We start from the raw sequence: 26424 nt of genomic DNA on the forward strand, positions 1-26424 counted from the left end.
ATCTTGGAGAAGGTGGCCGTGACCCTACCTTGTTGGAAGTGTCGGCGACCAGGACATTCGGCTAAGGAGTGCCCCTGGGAAGATGCCGCGGACCTACTCTGCCCCAAGAAAGCGACCCCAGTAAAGAAGGATCCTTTCCCGCATAAGGCGGAGGTGGACGACTGGGAGGTGAAGAGACCACGCTGTGAGGAAAAGCGTGAAGACCCAGTGACGGGGACGTCCGGAATCTCCCCGCGTTGGAACCGTCCACGACCAGGACGTGTGGAACAGATGTGTCCTGGGTACCAAGAGAAGCAAGCGGAAGTGGAGAAGTACGCTGAGGAAGTAGAGATGCCAGCGGAAGAGAAGAAGTACACTGAGGAAGTAGAGATGCCAGCAGAAGAGTAGTACGCTGAGGAATTAGAGATGCCAGCGGAAGAGACTAAGAACGCTGAGGAAGAAAATAATCCCCTAGTCCAGGTATCGGTGGAGGAGGACTCGGACTACTGTGAGATGTCCACCGAAGAATCCCTCCAAGAACAGATGGCGGACGACTCGAGCATCGGGAGCGCAGACGAGTGTGACTGGCAGGATCGTGTGGAGCCGTGCTCCCAGTTGATTGCCCTCCGTGAAGAGGAGGAGATAGTCCTGGAGCAAGAATACCTGCCGGAAGTGCCGAGTTGGACGGACGTAAGGATAGAGGATTGTGATGCCGTGGGAGTACCCGTTCCAGAAGGAGACATGGGATATTTGGAGATGCCCCATGAGGAAATGCGACAGATGGTAGTTGTTGCCCGGGAGGAAACGGGTGCCCCGGAGGATTCCACTGTTGGATGGTGGTCGGTACCACACTCTGAAGACAGGGACGATGCCCCAGACGATATGGGAGGCCAAGAGTGGGTGACTGTTGCCCCCATGGAGGAAGATTCCCCTTGGTGGCCCACGTCGAGCGACCGTGAGGAGATACCACTCCCCCAGAGGGTCCATCGATGGAGGTCAGGAGGAGCGAAGAAGAGGAACCCGGAACCGGTGGAGGAGGAATGAGGGGTCACAGTCTGTCCGGGCTGGGCCCCCGAATGCACCCTCGCCGGAAGGACCTTGGAATTCCTTGACCCACGGACGATGGACATCGTAAGGACCTTAGTAGGGACTACAAAGGAAAAAGGGGGGGGGAAATGTAGAGATGTGCCCTGTGTCCCAGGGCACATCAGAGGTGCAGATTCTAGCTGTGGGCAGCTTGTCTGTCCCCAGCGCCTGTCAGTGTGCAGCAGCGGTGGGTGTACGGTGCAGAGACAGTGTATCGGTTCCCTGCACCGGGCGAGAAGTGGCGACGCGCAGCGGTGCTGCAGCATTTCAAACTTGGCGCCACTTTGGCCGCCAAAGAGAAGCACCGCCCGCGTCTTTTCAAACCCGGCGCCATCTGCGAGCCAATCACAGTTCGCGGGGCGCCAGCCAATCGGAGACAGGCGCGGCAAGCCAATCGGTGCTCGCTGTATCATAGGCCCCGCCCCCGGAGTCTGACATCAGACGCCGGGCTGGAGCCGAACAGAGAAGAAGCCGCGCCGAAGAGCGGTGAAGATCCGGGCGGCGCCAGGAAGGCACTAGGCCTGTGAAGCATTGGAGGGCAATAGGCCCTAGTTCATTGGCGGCTGCTAGGGACATAAGGTGCCCCTGGGCATTAGGCCCAGGTCACCCAACGGGCACCACGTTAGGGGGGCGCTAGGCCCGAGGGTAAAGTCATATATTTTGCATATATAGCTGCAAAGGAATAATATCCACATAATGTAAATAGGGATATTAGGGGCAGATATTAATAAGTTTAATGTAGATACTAGATCCACCTATAATCAGGCTTCCCTATCTTTGGCTAGAGCATCCGGTTCTAAAGCCTAAATCCCACAGTAGAAATCTATTTTTATACACCATAACATTTATGAATTATTACACGTGATCCGTGTTATTAGAGGAGGTCCTGACGGGGCCTGTGAGACAATCACAAGAAAAGAAGTCCTAACAATTACACGAAATGTGTCACACACATACAAACATAAAACATATACAGTGAAATTAAAAATGCATGTAAATACATATGAAATCTATAAGTGCAAAATAGGTCATCATTCCTTGTATTGATACATAGCCCATTCTCCTAGACAATAGATATAATTTCCCAATGTATCAATGCATTAAGCCCGTCACAAAAATATATTCAATGAGTTGGCCTCATTGAGGCCCCTAGGTGCTACTGTATCCAATGCATGGATCCAATAGCACTCTCGCTGTCGAAGGGCTAGAGTACGATACCCTCCAATTGGATTCGGAGGGGATCCAATCTATGAGTTTGCACTTCAAGCTTGCCACTTGATGCCTGGCTTCCAAAAAATGGCGTGCTACCGGTTTGTCTGTTTTCCCTGTAAGGATAGCCGTATGGATGGATGACCTGTGGTTGGCCATCCGATCGCGGAATACACGTGTGGTAAGTCCGACATAGTATAAACTACACGGACATTTGAGTATATATATTACAAAATCAAGACGACAATGTAAGTGGTATTTGAGTCTGATTAACTTTCCCGTGTGGGGATGAGTAAACGTGGGTTCAACAATCATGGACCTACACGTGGTGCAACTCCCGCACGAGAAACACCCTGGTTTGGCCTGCATTAAGGAGGTCCAAGGGGTTTTCTCTTTTACTTCCTCAGGAAACATTCGTGGTCTCATGAGGATTTGTCTTAAATTGGCCACCCTCCTATAAGCCATCATCGGCGCTCCCATCCGTCTGAAAGGCAAACTATCATCTGTTTGGACGATGGGCCAATGGCGATGTAATGCCTTTCTCATCTGTGCTGAATTACCATCGAATTGTGTGGGGAAGGCGTTCCTGGGATTGTCTCTTTGGCCTAGTACCCATAAATATCTGTTCTGCTTTTTGCAAACAACCAATGTTTATTAGAGTAACCTCTCTCTCTAAATCGTACAGTGATCTCATCACATTGTTTACTTCTACGTGTCATTTCCGAATTTAGTCTCATTACCCTAAGGTATTGCGAAATGGGCTTTAAAGCATGCGGATGGTGGCTAGTGGCCTGTAACAACTGGTTACGGTCAGTGGGTTTGCGGAAGAGCGTAGTAATCAGCCGCGTCCCTGAATTAACAAGGGTGACGTTTAAAAAATGGATTTCTTTATATGAACAGGATGCAGTGAACCTAATAGGGCTAACAAGTGAATTTAATTCATTAACCATTTCTTCAAATGCAGCCTGTGTACCACTCCATAATAAGAAAATGTCATCAATAAATCTGCGGAAAAAGATGATATTCTGGCCATATTGAGGAAAAATATAAGTGGCTTCATACCATGCCATAAATAGATTGTCATATGCCGGGGCCAAATTGGACCCCATTGCCGTACCGGAGTTCTGCATGTAGAAATCTTTCTTGTATAGAAAGTGATTGTTAGTAAGGACTAGTTCAAGTAACTCCAAAAGAAATTCAGAGGGATAACCAACACAGGGAGTTTTCTGAAATGCTCGTCTTAATACTTCTACTCCTTCTGAGGGAGGTATCACTGTGTAAAGTGAACAAACGTCAAGGGTCGGCAGCAGTATCCCGCTGGTGTCCTTAACGTCCGACACACTTTTCAGAAAATCTCCGGTGTCTTTCAGATAGCTAGGAATTGACTGGACCATGGGTTATAATACACTATCCAAGAAAATCGCTAGTGGTTGAAGTAACGAGCCTTCCGCGGCAATAATAGGCCGTCCCGGAGGATTCGTGAGTGTCTTATGGATTTTCGGCAACAAATATATGATCGGGCACCGTGGATGCTCGACCTTAAAGTATTGTGCTAAATCATCCGTGATCCATCTCTGTGCTAGGCCCCTTTTGATTGCCTCATCTATTTTATTCTTTACAGCTGATACGGGATTAGTTCGAAGCAGTGTGTAGGTGGTAGTATCGGAAAGTTGCCTCATGACTTCTTTGTCATAATCCTGCCAGTCTTGGACAACAATTGCCCCGCCTTTGTCGGCTGGCCGGATTACTATGTTAGTTGCATTTTTTAGCTGTTTGAGAGCTATACGCTCACTAGGTGAGAGGTTATCATACATTCTTTTAGGTGGTGTACATTTAGTGTCCCTCTGGACCATGCGTAAGAAGGTTTTAATGCTAGAATTGGCTGAGGGTGGATCAAATGTAGATTTGGCTTTAAATTTGGTCCTTTCTTTAACCCTGACAGTATCGGAAAAGAACTCACGCAAGCGCATGGTTCGTCCAAAATTAAATTGATCAATGCTTTGTCTAAACGAATTCGCTTCACATGTAGGTACAAAAGAGAGACCTTTTGACAGGAGTCCCAATTGAGCCTCATCTAAACACATCGAAGATAGATTAAACACCATGTTTAGTTCCGTCTGCGTCGACCCCTTCTGCGGCCTGTACCCACCTCGCCGCGTATGCGGTCTATGCCGCTTCTTAAAGGGCGACTGTGCAAGGTATGGCGATCCGTATTTTTTTCTAAAAAGTATTATCAGATCGTTCCTCATTATAGTCAGTATCCGAAGTAGATGCTGAGAAGCCATACTCTTTAGTGGAAGGCACTGTTCTCTGTCGTCTATTACTATGCCCCGATCTTTCGTTCGCATTACCCCCTAACAGCCATCTGTAGACTGCATGATTCTGATAATCGTTAGCTACCGTAGCCAATTTCTTACGTTTGAAGGAAATCAAATCTTGCTTGTATTTATCTATTTGTGTCGGACGTTAAGGACACCAGCGGGATACTGCTGCCGACCCTTGACGTTTGTTCACTTTACACAGTGATACCTCACTCAGAAGGAGTAGAAGTATTAAGACGAGCATTTGAGAAAACTCCCTGTGTTGGTTATCCCTCTGAATTTCTGTTGGAGTTAGTTGAACTAGTCCTTACTAACAATCACTTTCTATATAAGAAAGATTTCTACATGCAGAACTCTGGTACGGCAATGGGGTCCAATTTGGCCCCGGCATATGCCAATCTATTTATGGCATGGTATGAAGCCACTTATATTTTTCCCCGATATGGCCAGAATATCATCTTTTTTTGCAGATTTATTGACAACATTTTCTTATTATGGAGTGGTACACAGGCTGCATTTGAACAAATGGTTAATGAATTAAATTCACTTGTTAGCCCTATTAGGTTCACTGCATCCTGTTCATATAAAGAAATCAATTTTTTGGACGTCACCCTTATTAATTCAGGGACGCGGCTGATTACTACGCTCTTCCGCAAACCCAATGACCTTAACCAGTTGTTACAGGCCACTAGCCACCATACGCCTGCTTTAAAGGACAGTCTCCCCATTTCGCAATACCTTAGGGTAATGAGACTAAATTCGGAAATGACACGTAGAAGTAAACAATGTGATGAGATCACTGTACGATTTAGAGAGAGAGGTTAAAAAAGCGGAACAGATATTTATGGGTACTAGGCCAAAGAGACAATCCCAGGAACGCCTGGTTTTCCCCACACAGTTCGATGGTAATTCAGCACAGATGAGAAATGCATTACATCGCCATTGGCCCATCGTCCAAACAGATGATAGTTTGCCTTTCGGACAGATGGGAGCGCCGATGATGGCCTATAGGAGGGGGGACAATTTAAAACAAATCCTCATGAGACCACAAATGTTTCCAGAGGAAGTAAAAGAGAAAACCCCTTGGACCTCCTTGATGCAGGCCAAACCAGGGTGTTTCTCATGCGGGGGTTGCACCACGTGTAGGTCCATGATTGTTGGACCCACGTTTACTCATCCCCACACGGGAAAGTTAATCAGACTCAAATACCACTTACATTGCCGTCTTGATTTTGTAATATATATACTCAAATGTCCGTGTGGTTTATACTATGTCGGACTTACCACACGTGTATTCCGCGATCGGATGGCCAACCACAGGTCATCCATCCATACGGCTATCCTTACAGGGAAAACAGACAAACCGGTAGCATGCCATTTTTTGGAAGCCAGGCATCAAGTGGCAAGCCTGAAGTGCAAACTCATAGATTGGATCCCTCCGAACCCAATTGGAGGGTATCGTACTCTAGCCCTTCGACAGCGAGAGTGCTATTGGATCCATGCATTGGATACAGTAGCACCTAGGGGCCTCAATGAGGCCAACTCATTGAATATATTTTTGTGACGGGCTTAATGCATTGATACATTGGGAAATTATATCTATTGTCTAGGAGAATGGGCTATGTATCAATACAAGGAATGATGACCTATTTTGCACCTATAGATTTCATATGTATTTACATGCATTTTTAATTTCACTGTATATGTTTTATGTTTGTATGTGTGTGACATATTTCGTGTAATTGTTCGGACTTCTTTTCTCGTGATTGTCTTGCCGGCCCCATCAGGACCTCCTCTAATAACACGGATCACGTGTAATAATTCATACATTTTATGGTGTATAAAAATAGATTTCTACTGTGGGATTTAGGCTTTAGAACCGGATGCTCTAGCCAAAGATAGGGAAGCCTGATTATAGGTGGATCTAGTATCTACATTAAACTTATTAATATCTGCCCCTAATATCCCTATTTAAATTATGTGTATATTATTCCTTTGCAGCTATATATGCAAAATATATTAGGTAAAGGAGTATGATTGATCAGTACATCCAACCATTAGTTAGCTTAATATGCAAATATATCAGGTAGAGGTGGATGATTGATTAGTACATCCAACCATTAGGTAGCTTAATAGGCTATACATCACACCTTTCAGTATGAATAAAAATATATTTGAATATCCCTCACGAGCGGGTGGGACAGTGTCTGTGAACCGCTGGGCGTGTCCCCGCTAACAGGCTCTGAAATCGTGATGCAGCATGAGAGTTATGGCCACGTCTAGTCAGCAGTGGAACGCATTGCGACACACTTCCGGGAATTGACACGCACGTAAGTGAAAGGAGATGACAAGTATGCAGCATATAGCGCCGTTCCGGTGGGCGCATTGTTTGTACCCACATGTGGTGACTGCGGCGGCCAGAGGGGGCAACTGGTGGTGTGGTCCTTAATGAGGGGTCCACTGGAGATAGCCGTTTTTAGTGTACACAAGAGGTAATGGTCTCTTCCTGTAACGGAGGGCACTTCCGGTTCGGGGAGTTTAAATAGAGCACACTGACAGTGAGCCAGCATGCAGCAGTGCGTGCAAGCAGCTCCAGTCAGATGTAAGTACTTATGTCTGTTGCCTCCCCTGAGTGATGTTTGTTATGACCTGTATCCATGTTAGACACTGAAACCATTGCTATTGTCCAGATTGCTATTAGCAGCTGGACGTTTTTAGGCACCAGTCTTGGCATTGACGCTGCTGCATCCTCATATCCAGGCCATCTGAGCCAGGTATTTTAATTTTTCTCTGCTAAATAAGGTTGGTTAGGTACTGCCTGTACATCTCATATGGGTTTATGGTTACTATATACATTGGTTCTTTTTTGACAGTATGGATTTTCCTACATACGATTTTAATACCATGTGATCTTATAACCCCTGCGAGAACCTGTGGACAGCTGATCCCTAGGTATTTGTGGATTTCATCCATTTTGCACACCCTATTTAATACAGTATATAATTTTTGATCACCTTAGGTGAACATTGGTGGTGGATCCGTGTCTTTTGTGAATTGGTCCTGATAGGGGCCGGTGAGGCATATTGTTTGTAATTGTTATTACTGTTTATTTTCAGATGTATCTTATTTGTCAAGAAACTTTGAATATGTGACATATTGCATCACCTGTCTTGATAAAGGCCTGTGACCAGACCGAAACGTCGACAATAAAATGATGGTGATTTAAATGAGAAACTGATACAAGAGCTGTTTTTGTGAGAGTGCACCTCCAAATCTTTGGAACTTTTGCGGTATATTTGTGGACCTACCCGGCCCATTCGGAGCACCCACCACTAAAAAGGATTTTCCACATTATGAATGAGAGTGCAGGATTTCCAACAGATATATATATATATATATATATATATATATATATAGTGATCCCCACAGACCTTAATCCGGCCATTCTCCACATGCTGTAGGGAGTGTGCTTGCACATTGCATTTACACATACTGATTTCAGCTGTCACAAAATAAAATTAGTCTCTATAGTTACAGAATTGTTATGCTTCAGTTGGCAAGATCCTGCACACATGTTACAGAGACGTTTGCTCTGACCATTCTCAAACTAACAGATTGAATTTCTTTTAAGGTCGATGACTTTTGAGAGTTACTGTAAGCTTAACAGTGCAGCCGACTAGTTGACAGGGAAGAGGGCAATAGCAACTGCTAATAATCAGACCTCCTTCACACTACACAGGGGATCTAATTCAGACTTGATCGTAGATGTGCTAAATATAGCAAATCTACCTTCAGCCTCCCTGAGATGCAAGGGGACACCCAGCACAGGGCTAGTCCGCACCATATGTCAGGCCCTACTCCCCCCCCCCTCCCTTTGCACTAGCAAAAAAGCATCGCACAGCAGCAATGCTTTTGTACTTGAAGAGCAGCTCCCTACCAGCACAGCTCCTGCGCGCTGGCAGGGAGCTACTCGTCGCTCTGAGGGTCGCATCGGCTGCGTGTGACTTCATGCAGCCGCCGCGGCCTGCCCCCACACGGTCCGGGCATGCCTCTGTTGCCTGGACATTGCCCCTAAAACAGCAGCTCCCTCCCGCCCAGTGACCGCCTCTGCCTGATTGACAGGGCTTAGACAGCAGTCAGCTGTCTGGCATGCACTGGCGCACTGCGGTGCCGGCACATCTGCGGTTCAGACCTGATTGCTGCTGTGTGAAAATGCACAGCAGCGATCAGATCTGAATTAGGCCCAAGGTTGGGCAACACTCTCCATTCACAGTCTGAAGTTGGTTGCACAAGAGTAGGGTGTGTCAGATAAGTTTGAAAGCCAAACATTTTCAGTCTACAATATGACTGTGAAAGATGTAATTTGGTCGACTGGTTTGCACGATTACCATGTAGTGTATGGCCAACATGAGGTGAAATTAAGGGGTATACAGATGTGTACTCTTACATCTTTTCTCAAAGCGTGGCATTCAAGCCTCCCAGTCCCGGCATGTCATGGCATGTCATCCCTATCTCACACCACAAGTGAATCCATGCCATGCAATACACAGTTCTTTTTTTTAATTCCATAATTTTTATTGACATTTTATCATATTTAGCTTTACAACAGGAAATAAAAAACGATACCAATCAAGAAAAGAATAAAACAAAACAAAAAAGAAAAAAATACCAAGCAGTCGGTATGTGTGACCTCTGTCAACCATATAGTATCGGATACATAACAGTGTCAGCATTCAATATACAGTACACAGGATATAAAATTGCTGCATGGCTGGCTGCGGGTAATGGAAGGGCATCACAACCAAGAATAAAAAGTTAACAACAGCCTATATGCATAATTTACCGCTTATATAGCAAAGAACACACCCAAGGCTATCGTTCGGAAGTGTCCCTACACTAAGTTCTGTTCAAGTATGGGGAGTCCAGTCAATGAGACCAAACACTCATATATTTCTTCTCCACATTCCTGGCCAGGTATACAAACTTCTCATGTGATATGGTTTCATTCACTAAAGAAATCCATGCTCTGGATTGCGGAGGATCCTTCGCCAGCCATAACCTAGCAATGCAGACCTTAGCAAGGACACACAGTTTAATGATGTAACACCTATTATTGGCGTCCATAACTTCTTAATTTATAGCTGATAGGGTTCACTTGAGGGGAGTAAGGATATCCCACGGTACACCAGTAGTAGCCAGAGCATCAATGACATTCCCCCAAAACGTGACAAGATAGAGGCATCACCATAATAACTGCCAAAAGTTACCCTTAGGAGACCCACATTTGGGGCAGTTCGGGCCCTGCACACCCCCGATTCAAGAAAGACGTCCCGGGGTAAGATAAACTCTATGCGATATATAAAATTTTATTTGTTGATACCGAATTGTCAATGTAGCGAAACGGGGGGCACCAAGGCCAGTTGCCATAGATCCTCTAAAATAGGCCCTAAGTCAGATTCCCAGTGCATTTTGAGCAAGGACAGTAGGTCAGAATGTTGCAACTTTATTACCAACCAGTAAATCCTTTTCTCGTAGTCCGTAGAGGATGCTGGGGTCCACATTAGTACCATGGGGTATAGACAGGTCCGCTAGGAGCCATTGCCACTGGAGTTTGAGAGTGTGGGCTGGCTCCTCCCCTCTATGCCCTCCTACCAGACTCAGTCTAGAAACTGTGCCCGAGGAGACAGACAACTTTAAGAGAAGGATTTTACACAGATATTGGCGAGATTGACACCAGCTCACACATACAGGGCAAACCAAGCTTACTAGCTTGAAACATCAGCAACGGCTGAACAATATTACTTAACCATGTAACAAAACAGTACTAAACCAAGTACTAAGCAGTACTGAACAAAGTAACCACTGCAGGATCACGAAGCGCTGGGCTGGAACCCAGCATCCTCTATGGACTATGACAAAAGGATTTACCGGTAGGTACCAAAATCCTATTTTCTCTTACATCCTAGAGGATGCTGGGGTTTACATTAGTACCATGGGGATATAACAAAGCTCCCAGAATGGGAGGGAGAGCGCTGAGGCTCCTGCAGAACTGATTGACCAAACTTCAGGTCCTCAGCGGGAAAGGTATTGAACATAATCCAGCGAGAGATCATCTGCTTAGAAGCAGGACACCCAAGTTTCTTGGAATCATACAGGACAGAGAATCCAATTTTCTGTGATGAGCAGTCCTCTTCACATAGATTTCCAGAGCCCTTACAACATCCACAGACTTTTATGAAATTGAGGAGTCTATAGCAACTGGCACCACAATAGGTTGGTTGATATGAAATGCCGACACAACCTTCGGAAGGAACTGCTGACGTGTCCGGAGCTCAGCTCTATCTTCATGGAAGGGGCTCTTACAAGACAAAGCCCCCAGCTCCGACACACGTCTAGCAGAAGTTAAGGCCAACAAAGTGACAGTCTTCCATGAGAGAAACTTGACCTCAGCCTCCTGTAGAGGCTCGAACCAATCCGATTTGAGGAACTGCAGCACCACGTTAAGATCCCATGGTGCCGTAGGTGGCAAAAAGGGAGTCTGGATGTGCAGAACCCCTTTCAAAAAGGTCTGAACCTCCAGGAGGGAAGCCAACTGTATCTAGAAGAAAATGGATAGGGCCGAAATCTGAACCTTTACGTATCCCAACCTCAGGCCCATAGCCACACCTGATTGCAGGAAGAGGAGAAACCGTCCCAGTTGAAACTCCACCGTAGGAAACTTCTTGGACCTACACCAAGAGACATATTTTTTCCAAATACGATGGTAATGTTTAGACGTTACTCCTTTCCTAGCCTGTATCAGGGTAGGAATAACCTTGTTCGGAACGGCCTTCCGAGCTAATATCTGGCGTTAAACCTCTATGCCGTCAAACATAGCCGTGGTAAGTCTTGATAAGGGAACGGCCCCTGTTGCAGCAGGTCCTCCCGAAGAGGAAGAGGCCTCGGCTCTTCTAGCAGTAGATCCAGAAGATCCATTTACCAAGCCCCTCTTAGCCAGTCCGGAGCAATGAGGATCGCCTGAACTCGTTCTCCTTATGAGTTTTAGATCTCTTGGAATGAGTGGAAGTAGAGGAAACACATACACCGACCGGAACACCCACGGAGTCACTAGGGCATCTACCACCATGGCTTGCGGGTCCCTCGACCTGGACAAATACCGCCGAAGCTTCATGTTGAGATGAGAGGCCATCATGTCTATTTGAGGTACACCCCAAAGATCTGTTACCTCCGTGAACACCTCCAGATGGAGTCCCCACACTCCTGGATGGAGATCATGTCTGCTGAGGAAGTCCGCTTCCCAGTTGCCTACTCCTGGAAATAAGACTGCTGACAGCACCAACGCATGTTTTTCTGTCCAGAGGATGATTCTTGTTACCTCTGATATTGCAGCTCTGCTCTTCGTTCTGCCCTGTTGGTTTATGTAAGCCACTGTCGTTACATTGTCCGACTGCACTTGAATGGCTCGATCACGCAGAAGATGGGACACTTGGAGAAGACCATTGTAGATGGCGCGAGGGGATAGCGAGCCAGCATCTTCTTTTGTGGCACAAACTTCGTACCCGGGCTTTGCCAGGGTTCCTGACGTATATCCACTAGGTGGTCAGAGTGAGGTAAAACTTGTTTAATCACCTTCTGACGCTTGAACCTATATGGTTTCTTAGGAGGAACGGATGGCTCGGGATCACCCATAATCTGCAGAATTAACTTAATAGCCTCTAAAAGATCAGGAACATCCACATGTGAACTACCCTACCCATCAGCCGTATCTGAGTCAGAACCTGTGGGGTCAGTGTATGTGCAGTCTCCATCAGATGAGGTGTCAGTGACAGCAGTGGATTGTGAGGAGACGAGCGCTCGCTTAGAGGACCTCTTGGACTTAGGCGAGCGTTGGTCAGACTTTTTAGTAGTCAGGGACTGGTTCAACTTCTTTAATTGAGCAGATAAATCGTCTGCCCACGGCAGGTTAGCTGCGGGGACCACATACGGTTGTACCGGCATTGGGGGTCCCATAGGGGGTGTTAGTTTATGAACTAGGTTATGCAGAAGCGTGGAAAAAGCGGCCCACGGAGGGTCAGTATGTGCCTCCGTTGCCACAGTCCCACTGGGGGGCAAGGAGCCCCCAGATCCAGAGCCCACAGCTGCTATATTCTCCCCATATGTGCCTGTGGCTTCAGCAACACCAGCAGTGTGATCCGCCCCAGAACCATTACCCTCAAAAGCAAACATGATATAACTTGCAGTATCAGGTAACACAGTACAATTATTAGCAGCACTATATTCCTAAACCCAAACCCCTGTGCAGTGTAGTCAGCACCAGCAGAGATAAAGGAGAGATATGGTGACTAAATTACAGAGAAAAATACGTAATACAGTATATCTTTGTGAAAATCCTATATTAAATAACACTTGACGCACCAAGCCCCCTCAGGTTATAGAATATAGGGATAGCAAGTTGAGTGAAAGACACGAGATGGACACCACTCAGCTATCAATGCACACACAAATAGTCACAGTTTGTACAATGCAGAGGTTATTACAGACAATAATACTGCACTGGACTAGCTTACACAGCTATATAGTCATATAACACTACACAGTAAGAAACTGGATGTATATCACAGGGTAATTGTACTATAAACCCCTGACTAAATGCACTCTTTCTTACTAACACTGACTAAAAAGGCAGGTAGAATACTTAAGTGTCATGTAAAGTCACAGCACTGACTACCAGGTGGCTTTACAAAGGAGGATTTGCCTAAGCAGTCCCAGGAACAGTGAGCTGAGGAGTAATGGCGCCGCAGACACTGACAGGGAGTGAGGAAAGACAGAGATGCAGCTCCAGGACGGGAACACTTGCCAGAAATGGCGCCCTGGGGCTGGGGTAGGGGCTTCAGATCTAAGCCTTATCCCCCTTGCTGGCAAAACCACGGGGTACTGTGGGCAATATTAAAATCGGTTTTAAGAGAAAACCTGACCTGCGCCCATGCCCTGGTGATCTAGTGGGATCGCCTGTATCCACAGTGTCCACCGCCAGCGCGCGCGGCCCGCCTCCCACTGACCGCGCCGGATCGCGATAAAGACCGGGTCCCGCGAGCGGGACCCACTTACCACCACCCGAAACGCGGCCACGCGATCCTGGAGAGCCCCAGCCGTGTGTGCCTAACGTGAAGTAAACCGGAGCCTCCGCTGTAGGTACCCGGCAACCAGGGCTCGGGAGTGTACAGCGCCGCTGGGGAGAGCTGGAGCTGCAGCAGAGAATGTCAGAAGACATTTACCCCTGCTGCTGCCCTTGAATTCTTCACTTTTTACCTCATAAAAAGCTTTTCTTAGGGTTGCTTGGAGCAGCCCCTCTGTTAAGTGCCTGCTTACTGCAGCACCAACTGAGGAGGAGGTGGCGCTGTGCATTCTGGGAACAGTCAAAGCTTTGAGCCTGTTGGTGCCTCGGATCAAGATCCTACTCTACACCCCATTGTCCAGACTTGTGGAGCCCAGTGTACCCCGCAGCAGAAATACACTCCCCCGTGGGCGGTGACTATGCATTTGCACAGCTGCTAAAAGTAGCTAGCGAGGGATCAACTCGGAATGAGGGCCATAATACCTTGCAGAAAATAAAAAATCACATTAGTCCCCTGAGGAAAAATAAAACACATTGGCACCCAACAGGAAAAAAAACCATATTGGCCACAACACGAAAAAATAAAATACATTGGTACCCACAGGAACAAAATAAAACCCATATAATCATGCATTTTGTGTGGTGCTCCTGAACTATTGTGGCACTTTATATATAAATGAGAATAATTTATAAAAATTCAACATATGCCATGCAAGGTCCAAGAATGTCCTGTTCTGTAGATGGTGCTTTGTATGAGCATGGTAATGTAAGGGCCAAAACTCATGGTACAGTATGTGTACATAGGATGTATGGATGCATCAAAGTTGCACAATTTAAACAAAAGCCAGGGGCACTAAGCTGCTGAGTAGGAGCAGGTCATCTGTCACACATGGCCCTGTCTAGGTGACTCTTGGTGTCCTACAATCTCCACCATGAGATGTTTGTAGAACTTGATTATTTTTATTAACAATTATTTATTAACATTTACTGTATGTATACATTAAGCATCAGCAAATTTCACTGAACTTTATTATAATTTATTTTTATTTCTTTATATGGCGCCACAAGGGTTTAGTATCCCTGCATAAAGGGGATAGAACATACAACAAATTTAGAGATGATATGAATGGATTGCAGAGGCAGGAGGGTTAGAAGGACGGGTTTAAGAGTGGGCACACATTAGATGATGTGTAATCAGCCCGACATCATGAGCGGCGAGGGACCGGCATCGGAAACTGCACACACACTTGCCGATGCCGGTTGCAACGGAGTAACAAGGGTAGCCATGCTGTGTTTGGCAGCATCGCTCTCATTAGCAATGTCTTCTGTCGCCCGTACTGTAGCACCGTCCAGAGAACATTGTTAATAACTGCTGGAGAACACAAATAGTGAGTATACATTTGACAATTTTGTACGATTTGTCATTCCGAATCGTTCAAAATATCATCTGATGTGTACCCAGCCTTAGGTTTGAATGAAGGCTTGGAGACTGGGTGAATTTGTATTGAGCAATAAATTTCTAATACCTTACCACATCACACCTCCCAATGGTCCTGATTTGTCAAGGGACAGGCCAGGTTATAGGGATGCAAAAGGGCATAGGTTCATCAAAAAGTGGATGCTTCTGGACCCATCAAGTTGGAGTTTAGATGTATCAGAATTTTTTGTGGCAAACTGTCATTTGTAAATATTAGGAGGTATGACCACATACCTCCTAGACAACACTACATGCCCCTCAGTCCTCCCCACATGCCCAGACCTCTCCTACAATATGCCCCTGGGTATGTGCTATACGTCTAGTAACTACCATTAAAATGGTGCTCCTGCTCTTGTCCCTGTGCAGAGGTAAAATCAATACAGGGCTCTGACTTGACCTGCAGAGACAACCTAGGTCCAGGATTGCTGACCTGCGCTGCAGAGCCGCTCTCCCTGCACATGCCGAGGCTGTAAACTTCAGTGGGGGGAGGAAGGCACTATCGGCCATGGTTGTAAGCTCTGTCTGGGGAGAGGGGCCAATGCTTGCGGTAGCCAGCCTGGCATGGGGCAGGGGTAGGGGTTCATCTCATCAGCACATGATGAGATAAAGGAACCAGCTGAGCGGAGACTGTCATGGCATCCCAGCAGGCCAATCTGCACCTGGATCGATAGATATATATAATACAGTTCTTATCTGCGGATTCTAGTGTGCGCAATTACACTTCTATATTATTTGCATTTGTTAAACTATGCATGTTCTTTTTAATATACAACAAAATGGTGGGTAGGAGGGCCCAAGACAATTCCATCTTGCACCGCTTTTCTTTTCTGCCACTGCTGTGTAGCAATGTTTCATAACAGTGCTATAAACTGCCATGTGTTTGTGCTGTTGCTCTGCCAGCTACAGCCTTTGGCCAATGATGAACACAATATTAGGAACTGTAAGGTAGTCAAAATATACTGGAAATAAATGTTATTGAGGTTAGTAATACTGTAGGAACAAAAATGGCCCACATTATGTCATTTTAGCTGTTTTTCAAATAAAATTAATTAAAAAAATTATGAAAAAGAATACAGATTCAAAACCAAAACATGTGATGGCGGTTTTGGCAAAACTAAAACCCGATTGCATATTACAACCAAAACCAAAGCACAGGTCTGTGTACATCTCTAGATTAAATTAAGCTCTTAATGAGGATTTTTCATTTTTATTTAACAACGTTGTTAGAGCTTTGATGTTTACAATATTGCACGCTGCAAATTTTCAATTTTTTCCCCGCATATCTGCAAGCCTCTATTTTGCGGAGGCATCTATGTAGATAGTATAAATAAGAATTAAGAATATATAAGAATAAATAAGAATTTACTTACCGATAATTCTATTTCTCGTAGTCCGTAGTGGATGCTGGGGACTCCGTAAGGACCATGGGGAATAGCGGCTCCGCAGGAGACAGGGCACAAAAGTAAAAGCTTTAGGATCAGGTGGTGTGCACTGGCTCCTCCCCCTATGACCCTCCTCCAAGCCTCAGTTAGGATACTGTGCCCGGACGAGCGTACACAATAAGGAAGGATCTTGAATCCCGGGTAAGACTCATACCAGCCACACCAATCACACTGTACAACCTGTGATCTGAACCGAGACCCCTTGGGCAGTCGCCCAAGATGAGCCCACCTTCCTTGTGGAATGGGCATTTACAGATTTTGGCTGTGGCAGGCCTGCCACAGAATGTGCAAGCTGAATTGTACTACAAATCCAACGAGCAATCGTCTGCTTAGAAGCAGGAGCACCCAGTTTGTTGGGTGCATACAGGATAAAACAGCGAGTCAGTTTTCCTGACTCCAGCCGTCCTGGAAACATATATTTTCAGGGCCCTGACAACATCTAGCAACTTGGAGTCCTCCAAGTCCCTATTAGCCGCAGGTACCACAATAGGCTGGTTCAGGTGAAACGCTGACACCACCTTAGGGAAAAACTGGGGACGAGTCCGCAGTTCTGCCCTGTCCGAATGGAAAAAGAGATATGGGCTTTTGTGAGACAAAGCCGCCAATTCTGACACTCGCCTGGCCGAGGCCAGGGCCAACCGCATGGTCACTTTCCATGTGAGATATTTCAAATCCACAGATTTGAGCGGTTCAAACCAATGTGATTTGAGGAATCCCAGAACTACGTTGAGATCCCACGGTGCCACTGGAGGCACAAAAGGGGGTTGTATATGCAGTACTCCCTTGACAAACGTCTGGACTTCAGGAACTGAAGCCAATTCTTTCTGGAAGAAAAACGACAGGGCCGAAATTTGAACCTTAATGGACCCCAATTTTAGGCCCATAGACACTCCTGTTTGCAGGAAATGCAGGAATCGACCGAGTTGAAATTTCTTCGTGGGGGCCTTCCTGGCCTCACACCACGCAACATATTTTCGCCACCTGTGGTGATAATGTTGTGCGGTCACCTCCTTCCTGGCTTTGACCAGGGTAGGGATGACCTCTTCCGGAATGCCTTTTTCCCTTAGGATCCGGCGTTCAACCGCCATGCCGTCAAACGCAGCCGCGGTAAGTCTTGGAACAGACATGGTACTTGCTGAAGCAAGTCCCTTCTTAGCGGCAGAGGCCATGGGTCCTCTGTGAGCATCTCTTGAAGTTCCGGGTACCAAGTCCTTCTTGGCCAATCCGGAGCAACGAGTATAGTTCTTACTCCTCTACGTCTTATAATTCTCAGTACCTTGGGTATGAGAAGCAGAGGAGGGAACACATACACCGACTGGTACACCCACGGTGTTACCAGAACGTCCACAGCTATTGCCTGAGGGTCTCTTGACCTGGCGCAATACCTGTCCAGTTTTTTGTTCAGGCGGGACGCCATCATGTCCACCTTTGGTCTTTCCCAACGGTTCACAATCATGTGGAAGACTTCCAGATGAAGTCCCCACTCTCCCGGGTGGAGGTTGTACCTGCTGAGGAAGTCCGCTTCCCAGTTGTCCACTCCCGGAATGAACACTGCTATCACATGATTTTCCGCCCAGTGAAGAATCCTTGCAGTTTCTGCCATTGCCCTCCTGCTTCTTGTGCCGCCCTGTCTGTTTACGTGGGCGACTGCCGTGATGTTGTCCGACTGGATCAATACCGGCTGACCTTGAAGCAGAGGTCTTGCTAAGCTTAGAGCATTGTAAATTGCCCTTAGCTCCAGTATATTTATGTGGAGAGAAGTCTCCAGACTTGACCACACTCCCTGGAAATTTTTTCCCTGTGTGACTGCTCCCCAGCCTCTCAGGCTGGCATCTGTGGTCACCAGGACCCAGTCCTGAATGCCGAATCTGCGGCCCTCTAGTAGATGAGCACTCTGCAGCCACCACAGAAGAGACACCCTTGTCCTTGGAGACAGGGTTATCCGCTGATGCATCTGAAGATGCGATCCGGACCATTTTTCCAGCAGATCCCACTGAAAAGTTCTTGCGTGAAATCTGCCGAATGGAATCGCTTCGTAAGAAGCCACCATTTTTCCCAGGACCCTTGTGCAATGATGCACTGACACTTTTCCTGGTTTTAGGAGGTTCCTGACTAGCTCGGATAACTCCCTGGCTTTCTCCTCCGGGAGAAACACCTTTTTCTGGACTGTGTCCAGAATCATCCCTAGGAACAGCAGACGTGTCGTCGGGATCAGCTGCGATTTTGGAATATTTAGAATCCACCCGTGCAGTTGTAGCAGTACTGCTACTCCGACCTCCAACTGTTCCCTGGACTTTGCCCTTATCAGGAGATCACCCAAGTAAGGGATAATTAAGACGTCTTTTCTTCGAAGAAGAATCATCATTTCGGCCCTTACCTTGGTAAAGACCCGGGGTGCCGTGGACAATCCAAACGGCAGCGTCTGAACTGATAGTGACAGTTCAGTACCACGAACCTGAGGTACCCTTGGTGAGAAGGGCAAATTGGGACATGGAGGTAAGCATCCTTGATGTCCAAGGACACCATATAGTCCCCTCTTCCAGGTTCGCTATCACTGCTCTGAGTGACTCCATCTTGATTTGAACCTTTGTATGTAAGTGTTCAAAGATTTCAGATTTAGAATAGGTCTCACCGAGCCGTCTGGCTTCGGTACCACAAATAGTGTGGAATAATACCCCTTTCCTTGTTGTAGGAGGGGTACTTTGATTATCACCTGCTGGTGAATTGCTTCCAATACTGCCTCCCTGTCGGAGGGAGACGTTGGTAAAGCAGACTTCAGGAACCTGCGAGGAGGCGACGTCTCGAATTCCAATCTGTACCCCTGAGATACTACCTGTAGGATCCAGGGGTCCACTTGCGAGTGAGCCCACTGCGCGCTGAAACTCTTGAGACGACCCCCCACCGCACCTGAGTCCGCTTGTAAGGCCCCAGCGTCATGCTGAGGACTTGGCAGAAGCGGTGGAGGGCTTCTGTTCCTGGGAAGGGGCTGCCTGCTGCAGTCTTTTTTCCTTTCCTCTACCCCTGGGCAGATATGACTGGCCTTTTGCCCGCTTGCCCTTATGAGGACGAAAGGACTGAGGCTGAAAAGACGGTGTCTTTTTCTGTTGAGAGGTGACTTGGGGTAAAAAGGTGGATTTTCCAGCTGTTGCCGTGGCCACCAGGTCCGATAGACCTACCCCAAATAACTCCTCCCCTTTATACGGCAATACTTCCATGTGCCGTTTGGAATCCGCATCACCTGACCACTGTCGCGTCCATAAACATCTTCTGGCAGAAATGGACATCGCACTTACTCTTGATGCCAGAGTGCAAATATCCCTCTGTGCATCTCGCATATATAGAAATGCATCCTTTAAATGCTCTATAGTCAATAAAATACTGTCCCTGTCAAGGGTATCAATATTTTCAGTCAGGGAAACCGACCAAGCCACCCCAGCACTGCACATCCAGGCTGAGGCGATCGCTGGTCGCAGTATAACACCAGTATGTGTGTATATACTTTTTAGGATATTTTCCAGCCTCCTATCAGCTGGTTCCTTGAGGGCGGCCGTATCTGGAGACGGTAACGCCACTTGTTTTGATAAGCGTGTGAATGCCTTATCCACCCTAGGGGGTGTTTCCCAACGCGCCCTAACTTCTGGCGGGAAAGGGTATAACGCCAATAATTTCTTAGATATTAGCAATTTTTAATTCATCTGATTCAGGAAAAACTACAGGTAGTTTTTTCACACCCCACATAATACCCTTTTTTGTGGTACTTGTAGTATCAGAAATATGTAACACCTCCTTCATTGCCCTTATCATGTAACGTGTGGCCCCACTGGAAAATACGTCTGTTTTTTCACCGTCGACACTGGAGTCAGTGTCCGTGTCTGTGTCGACCGACTGAGGTAATGGCCGTTTTAAAGCCCCTGACGGTGTTTGAGACGCCTGGACAGGTACTAATTGGTTTGCCGGCCGTCTCATGTCGTCAACCGACCTTGCAGCGTGTTGACATTATCACGTAATTCCATAAATAAGCCATCCATTCCGGTGTCGACTCCCTAGGGGGTGACATCACCATTACAGGCAATTTCTCCGCCTCCACACCAACATCGTCCTCATACATGTCGACACACACGTACCGACACACAGCACACACACAGGGAATGCTCTGATAGAGGACAGGACCCCACTAGCCCTTTGGGGAGACAGAGGGAGAGTTTGCCAGCACACACCAAAACGCTATAATTATACAGGGACAACCTTATAATAAGTGTTTTCCCTTATAGCATCTTAATATATTATAATATCGCCACACAAAATGCCCCCCCTCTCTGTTTTAACCCTGTTTCTGTAGTGCAGTGCAGGGGAGAGCCTGGGAGCCTTCCTAGCAGCGGAGCGGTGTAGGAAAATGGCGCTGTGTGCTGAGGAGAATAGGCCCCGCCCACTTTCCGGCGGGCTCTTCTCCCGGTTTTTCTGACAACCTGGCAGGGGTTAAATACATCCATATAGCCTCAGGGGCTATATGTGATGTATTTTTAGCCAGCATAGGTACTTTCATTGCTGCCCAGGGCGCCCCCCCCCAGCGCCCTGCACCCTCAGTGACCGTTGGTGTGAAGTGTGCTGAGAGCAATGGCGCACAGCTGCCGTGCTGTGCGCTACCTTAAGAAGACTGGGAAGTCTTCAGCCGCCGATTTCTGGACCTCTTCTCTCTTCAGCATCTGCAAGGGGGTCGGCGGCGCGGCTCCGGTGACCCATCCAGGCTGTACCTGTGATCGTCCCTCTGGAGCTAGTGTCCAGTAGCCTAAGAAGCCAATCCATCCTGCACGCAGGTGAGTTCACTTCTTCTCCCCTAAGTCCCGCGTTGCAGTGAGCCTGTTGCCAGCAGGACTCACTGAAAATAAAAAACCTAACAAAACTTTTACTCTAAGCAGCTCTTTAGGAGAGCCACCTAGATTGCACCCTTCTCGGCCGGGCACAAAAACCTAACTGAGGCTTGGAGGAGGGTCATAGGGGGAGGAGCCAGTGCACACCACCTGATCCAAAAGCTTTTACTTTTGTGCCCTGTCTCCTGCGGAGCCGCTATTCCCCATGGTCCTTACGGAGTCCCCAGCATCCACTTAGGACGTCAGAGAAATATATAGTATAACTTGTATAATTGTGTAGGACCAATAAAAAACAAGGGTGAATCTAATGGCACCAGTGAAACACAAAGAAGTAAACTAAGATTTCTAGAATCCTATTTGACATAATATGTGGAAAGCTAGGTTTCCCTGTGTAATTTATTCATTCAGTAAGCCATAAAATATACCATGTTAATAACCACATTATAGTGTCTCCACAAGTATCTATTCTTTAGTACAAAATGAATTGAAAGGGATGGGAAGGCTGACATAATTGAATACCAAAAGTTTGGATGCTATGACGACATAAAGTTGACAAGGTCAGCATTATCCTTTGTATGAATGGGGAGATCCATTTGTAATTTCATAGTATGAATCAGTAAATGCCAATCTCAGACAACTTACACAGTGTATTTTGAGAGAAAGGGCAAGGATAAGAATGTCAAGAGGAGCAGGCTCTACACCACCATCCCAACCAAAATAGTCCTAGCTTCTCTCATGCACAGCATCAGAAATCAACACACGCTCATCTAGTGTAACATACACTACTTACAGTAAATCAACAGCAGTAGTATGTGACACTGACAGTCTATTGCAAAAACATATTACACACATTCAACAAGACATACAGTAATGGACTTTCAGTTGTTTAGATTGAGATATTTGCAGCTTTTACTAAATACAGCACGTCTCCATTTTATTCCAGAATCAGAATCAGCTTTATTGGCCAGGTATTTTGCACTATCATTACCATGAAGATTATTATCCAAGCTTTAAAATAGTGATAAATATAAAAACATGCTCACAAATTCTAAGTGTATAGTTATGAAACCAACACCAAATAAAATGTGGGTATAAAAAAATTACCCCAAAACAGTCACACAATGACAGACTTTCTTTCTTTTATTGTAGCACTTCATTCTGCAGACCTCATGGTGTACTGTACACTTCATTACTGTATCACTCCTGGCAATGTATTGAATACATTAAAATATTGTACTATCAGAAAAAAAGACGAGCAATGAATTCTCACATAAAGAAATTACTATGTACTGTACAGTACTTCTCTGCATTTATAATATTGTTTCTCCTTATTAATTGATACAAGTTCTCTATCATTATTACTGTAAACTATTTAAGATACATGTATTATCAATCCTTTCAAGGATGCAGTACTGTATATTAAACATAGACATAGTTTAAATATTAAATAAAAAAGGGAAAACACTAACAAATACATTTTAGAACAGGAGCCCATTTCTTACTAACCACACCTGAAGACATTAGAGCAGCCTCATTATCCATAACTGTACATCCGTATGTCATACATCTAATGAATAGATATTAGTGTATCAGACTGATGATAGGTAGATACTGAGGAAGACAGATATAACAATTTTGCCTAATTAGTAACTGTACTTTGCACAATAAATAGAAATTAATTACCTTTCAGACTGAGCAGACACAGGGAGAGCAGGAACAGTATATTCATGGTCATGTTACTGTTTACAGCAGCACCCTGCAGTGGCTGAAAGAGACTGAGTGAAGAGACAAGCTGACGTCAGGTGGAAGAGGGAGGGAAGAGGGTGTGAGAGTGGGAAGAGACAGTGGGGGTGTTGATCTAGGAGACTGGATGCAGGAGAAACCAGGGAGCGTGGAAATAAGTCAGCAACCTTTGCTTCTTAGCACAGTCTGCAGTTGGTTAATTTCTTCTCACTGGCAGACATTATTTTGTAATTAGCTACAGGGTAATTAAATTAGCTTTAGTGCAGAGGCAGTAATTATATGCAGTGAAAGAAGATAAGGGGATACAGGAGAAAAGCTGGGGGATATAAGGTAGATATGAAACAGTTTCCATATTTGCATTGATTGGCGTATTCAGACACGACTGTATTACCAGCTTTTGCCATAGTCACATCTGTAACTTCATGATAATGCTAGTATAATGCTGGTGTACAGCCATGTGTCTAACTGCAAATGGACTGGGACACTCACTTTGAGTAGGCACAGTTGCAACTATCAGAAGCAACATTGGGACTCGCACCAGCCCCATACTAGGTGCAAAATCTCCATCAGAGTATGTCCTCCAATGCATGCGATTAAGCATAAGTCTGATGCCACTCCCACAACATGCCCATGATACTCCCATAAAATGTAATATTTCTGTGCATCTTCAAAGCAGTGCAGCATACTGTAATTGCACATTATGCAAGCCAGGGAGAGAGAGGAAACTGACTGCTGTGTGTTGGGCTATGGAGAGTCCAGATTGGCTGCTGCCACTGAGCACCCACAGTCTCCTCTCTCTCCCTGCCTGATGTGCTGCTGCGGAGAAGCTGCGATACAGTGGCCATTAGTAATGGACAGTGAGAAATGTTATGGGGGAAGGGAGTTGATAGCATTGATCACCTTCCCCCTGGATCTGCCTCTGATTGCGTCTGACTTAGAATCAGGCCATGAGTCTCCATAACTAGTATTATGGGTGAATGCACATGGTAATCTAATAGTGGAGAGCAAATAAAATATCACTTTCCAGTAAAACGGAATCTGGGAAATAAACTACAGTATCTACAGACATAAGATACTGCATCAGAACTACCCAACATGATATCACCACTAGCTATGAGAATATCATTTCAAAAATGTTTACTCTCTCTTACTCTATACAGTGATCAAAGTGGTGATTAGGAGGATGTAAGTGAATGGAATTTGATAGAATTCTGCAGATCACTGGAATGGAATCTTGATACGATAGTTCTGATGCAATATAAGTGGTATACTGTATTAGTTAGCCTGGAAAGACGGTATGGGGGAAGGGAAAGGTATTATTTTAGGCCAATTACATTCAGGGTGAGATGAACAATAGGGAGGATGGAGCTATGGTCGAGGCCTCCACAAAATTAGGCCCATTATCAAGGCAGCAGGCACCAGCTGGCCACACGGTCAGACAAAAATCATAAGTTTTAAAATTGTATTTCTAATGTCCACACAAAATAATATATATTTTTTAAATATTTTTATGTATTTTGGGAGACGTTGGGGCTGATGGTGTAGGGGAGTACACGCCCACACATCACTGGCCACACCCATACAGCACTGGTCACAGATACTCTGCTTGTCATAATAGGCTCCTGAACATTATCCATCTCTAAGTATGGTATACTGTAGGTGGGTTTGCACAAATAAGGACACATGCATACCAGGAGATATATGGCTGAGAAAGCTATATTGTTTGTGGGTGGTTAAGGGCAAATGGTGGATAATGATGGCCACTAGTATGAGCATATCACTTGTGATTGTCCATTTGCAAAATTTCGGCGTTTTTTTGCTTTCTTGGGCATATATTATGTTTTTATGTGCATGTTTAATCCATATTTTTCTAAATGTGTTAAATACTCAAGCACAAAGTGGTGAGTTGTTTTTCTGACATATTAAATAAATATTTGACGTTTTATGGATGCCTAATAGCAAATCCATATTTTGCAAACAAAACAATTCAAAATAAAGCCGCATACACATGGTGGGATTTCCTGTGCGATATGGACTTTCTCACAGAAACATAGTGCATATCGCACCGTTGGAGTCATTCCGAGTTGATCGTAGCTGTGCTAAATTTAGCACAGCTACAATCATGTTCCCAGACATGCGGGGGGATGCCCAGCACAGGGCTAGTCCGCCCCGCATGTCAGTGCCACCCCCCTCTGCACAAGTACAAAAGCTTCGCACAGCGGCGATGCTTTTGTACTTGCTGAGTAACTCCCGGCCATCGCAGGTCCTGCGGCTGGCCAGGAGTTACTCGTCGCTGCCCCTGGTCGCAGCGGCTGCGTGTGATGTCACGCAGCCGCTGCGGCCCGCCCTCGCATGGTCCGGTCACGCCCGTATTGGCCGGACCGCGCCTACAAAACGGCGGCCAAACGCTGCTGTTCCGCCCCCCCACCCAGCGAACGCCTCTGCCTGTCAATCAGGCAGAGGCGATCGTAGCTCTCCGACGGCCGCCTGGCTTTCGCCAGCGCACTGCGGCGCCGGCGCAGTTTTGACCCGATCGCACCGCTGCGATAAACTGCAGCATGCGATCGGGTCAGAATGACCCCCAGTGTGTATAAGCTTGCGATTTCAACGCGCGGTCCCACGGGATCAGCACCGCAAGAAAATATAGTGGGTGCAGGTGGGGCCGATACTGACTACATGTCTCCGGGCACAATATAGTCCGTATCGGCCACGACACCCCGTCGCACCGTGTGTATGAAGCATCTGACAAAGGCCTGGCAAACACCAGGCATATAAACTACTGGTGCCAACCGGTATGTATCCTGCAATAGTTACACCTTAGTATCCATTTTATCACTATCCCCAAGGACAGCAGCAGGAAGGAAGCTTTTCCAAGATGGGCCATTCAAAGTTGTCTCATGGATTAGGTCTTTTTTAATGCTATTTCAGGCATGCAGCTAAGTATCCATTTTAGTACTATCCCCAAGGACTGTTGGAGGAAGGAAAGCTTTTCCAAGATGGGCCATTGAAAGTTGCATAATGGATCAGATTTTTTTTAATGTGATTTCAGGCATGTAGTGTACTTCCTTTTTTTATTCAGTGTTTTGTTATCTTTACTTGCTACAGTGATGAACGATATCACACACACACACCATTTTTTGTATACTGTATTTTGGTGTAACCCCTTCCTTTTGGATTACTTTGC

The 26424-nt window shown here is 46.1% G+C and overlaps 1 protein-coding gene across 7 annotated transcripts in view; it reads right to left on the reverse strand.

Annotated features, from left to right (window-relative positions):
• MCAM (melanoma cell adhesion molecule) overlaps positions 1–26424 on the reverse strand; it is a 909696-nt gene that overhangs the window by 785705 nt on the left and 97567 nt on the right. The window contains exon 1 of one of the 7 annotated variants that reach the window (XM_063942924.1): positions 23181–23288. The exons of the other annotated variants lie outside the window; for them this stretch is intronic. Within the exon in view, the coding sequence (XP_063798994.1) occupies positions 23181–23232 (52 nt within the window). The 5' untranslated portion in view covers positions 23233–23288. Of the gene's footprint in view, positions 1–23180; positions 23289–26424 lie in introns of those variants that run through there. 7 annotated transcript variants of the gene reach the window in all.

The sequence above is a fragment of the Pseudophryne corroboree genome, chromosome 10, assembly GCF_028390025.1.
Source record: "Pseudophryne corroboree isolate aPseCor3 chromosome 10, aPseCor3.hap2, whole genome shotgun sequence".
NCBI lineage: Eukaryota > Metazoa > Chordata > Amphibia > Anura > Myobatrachidae > Pseudophryne > Pseudophryne corroboree.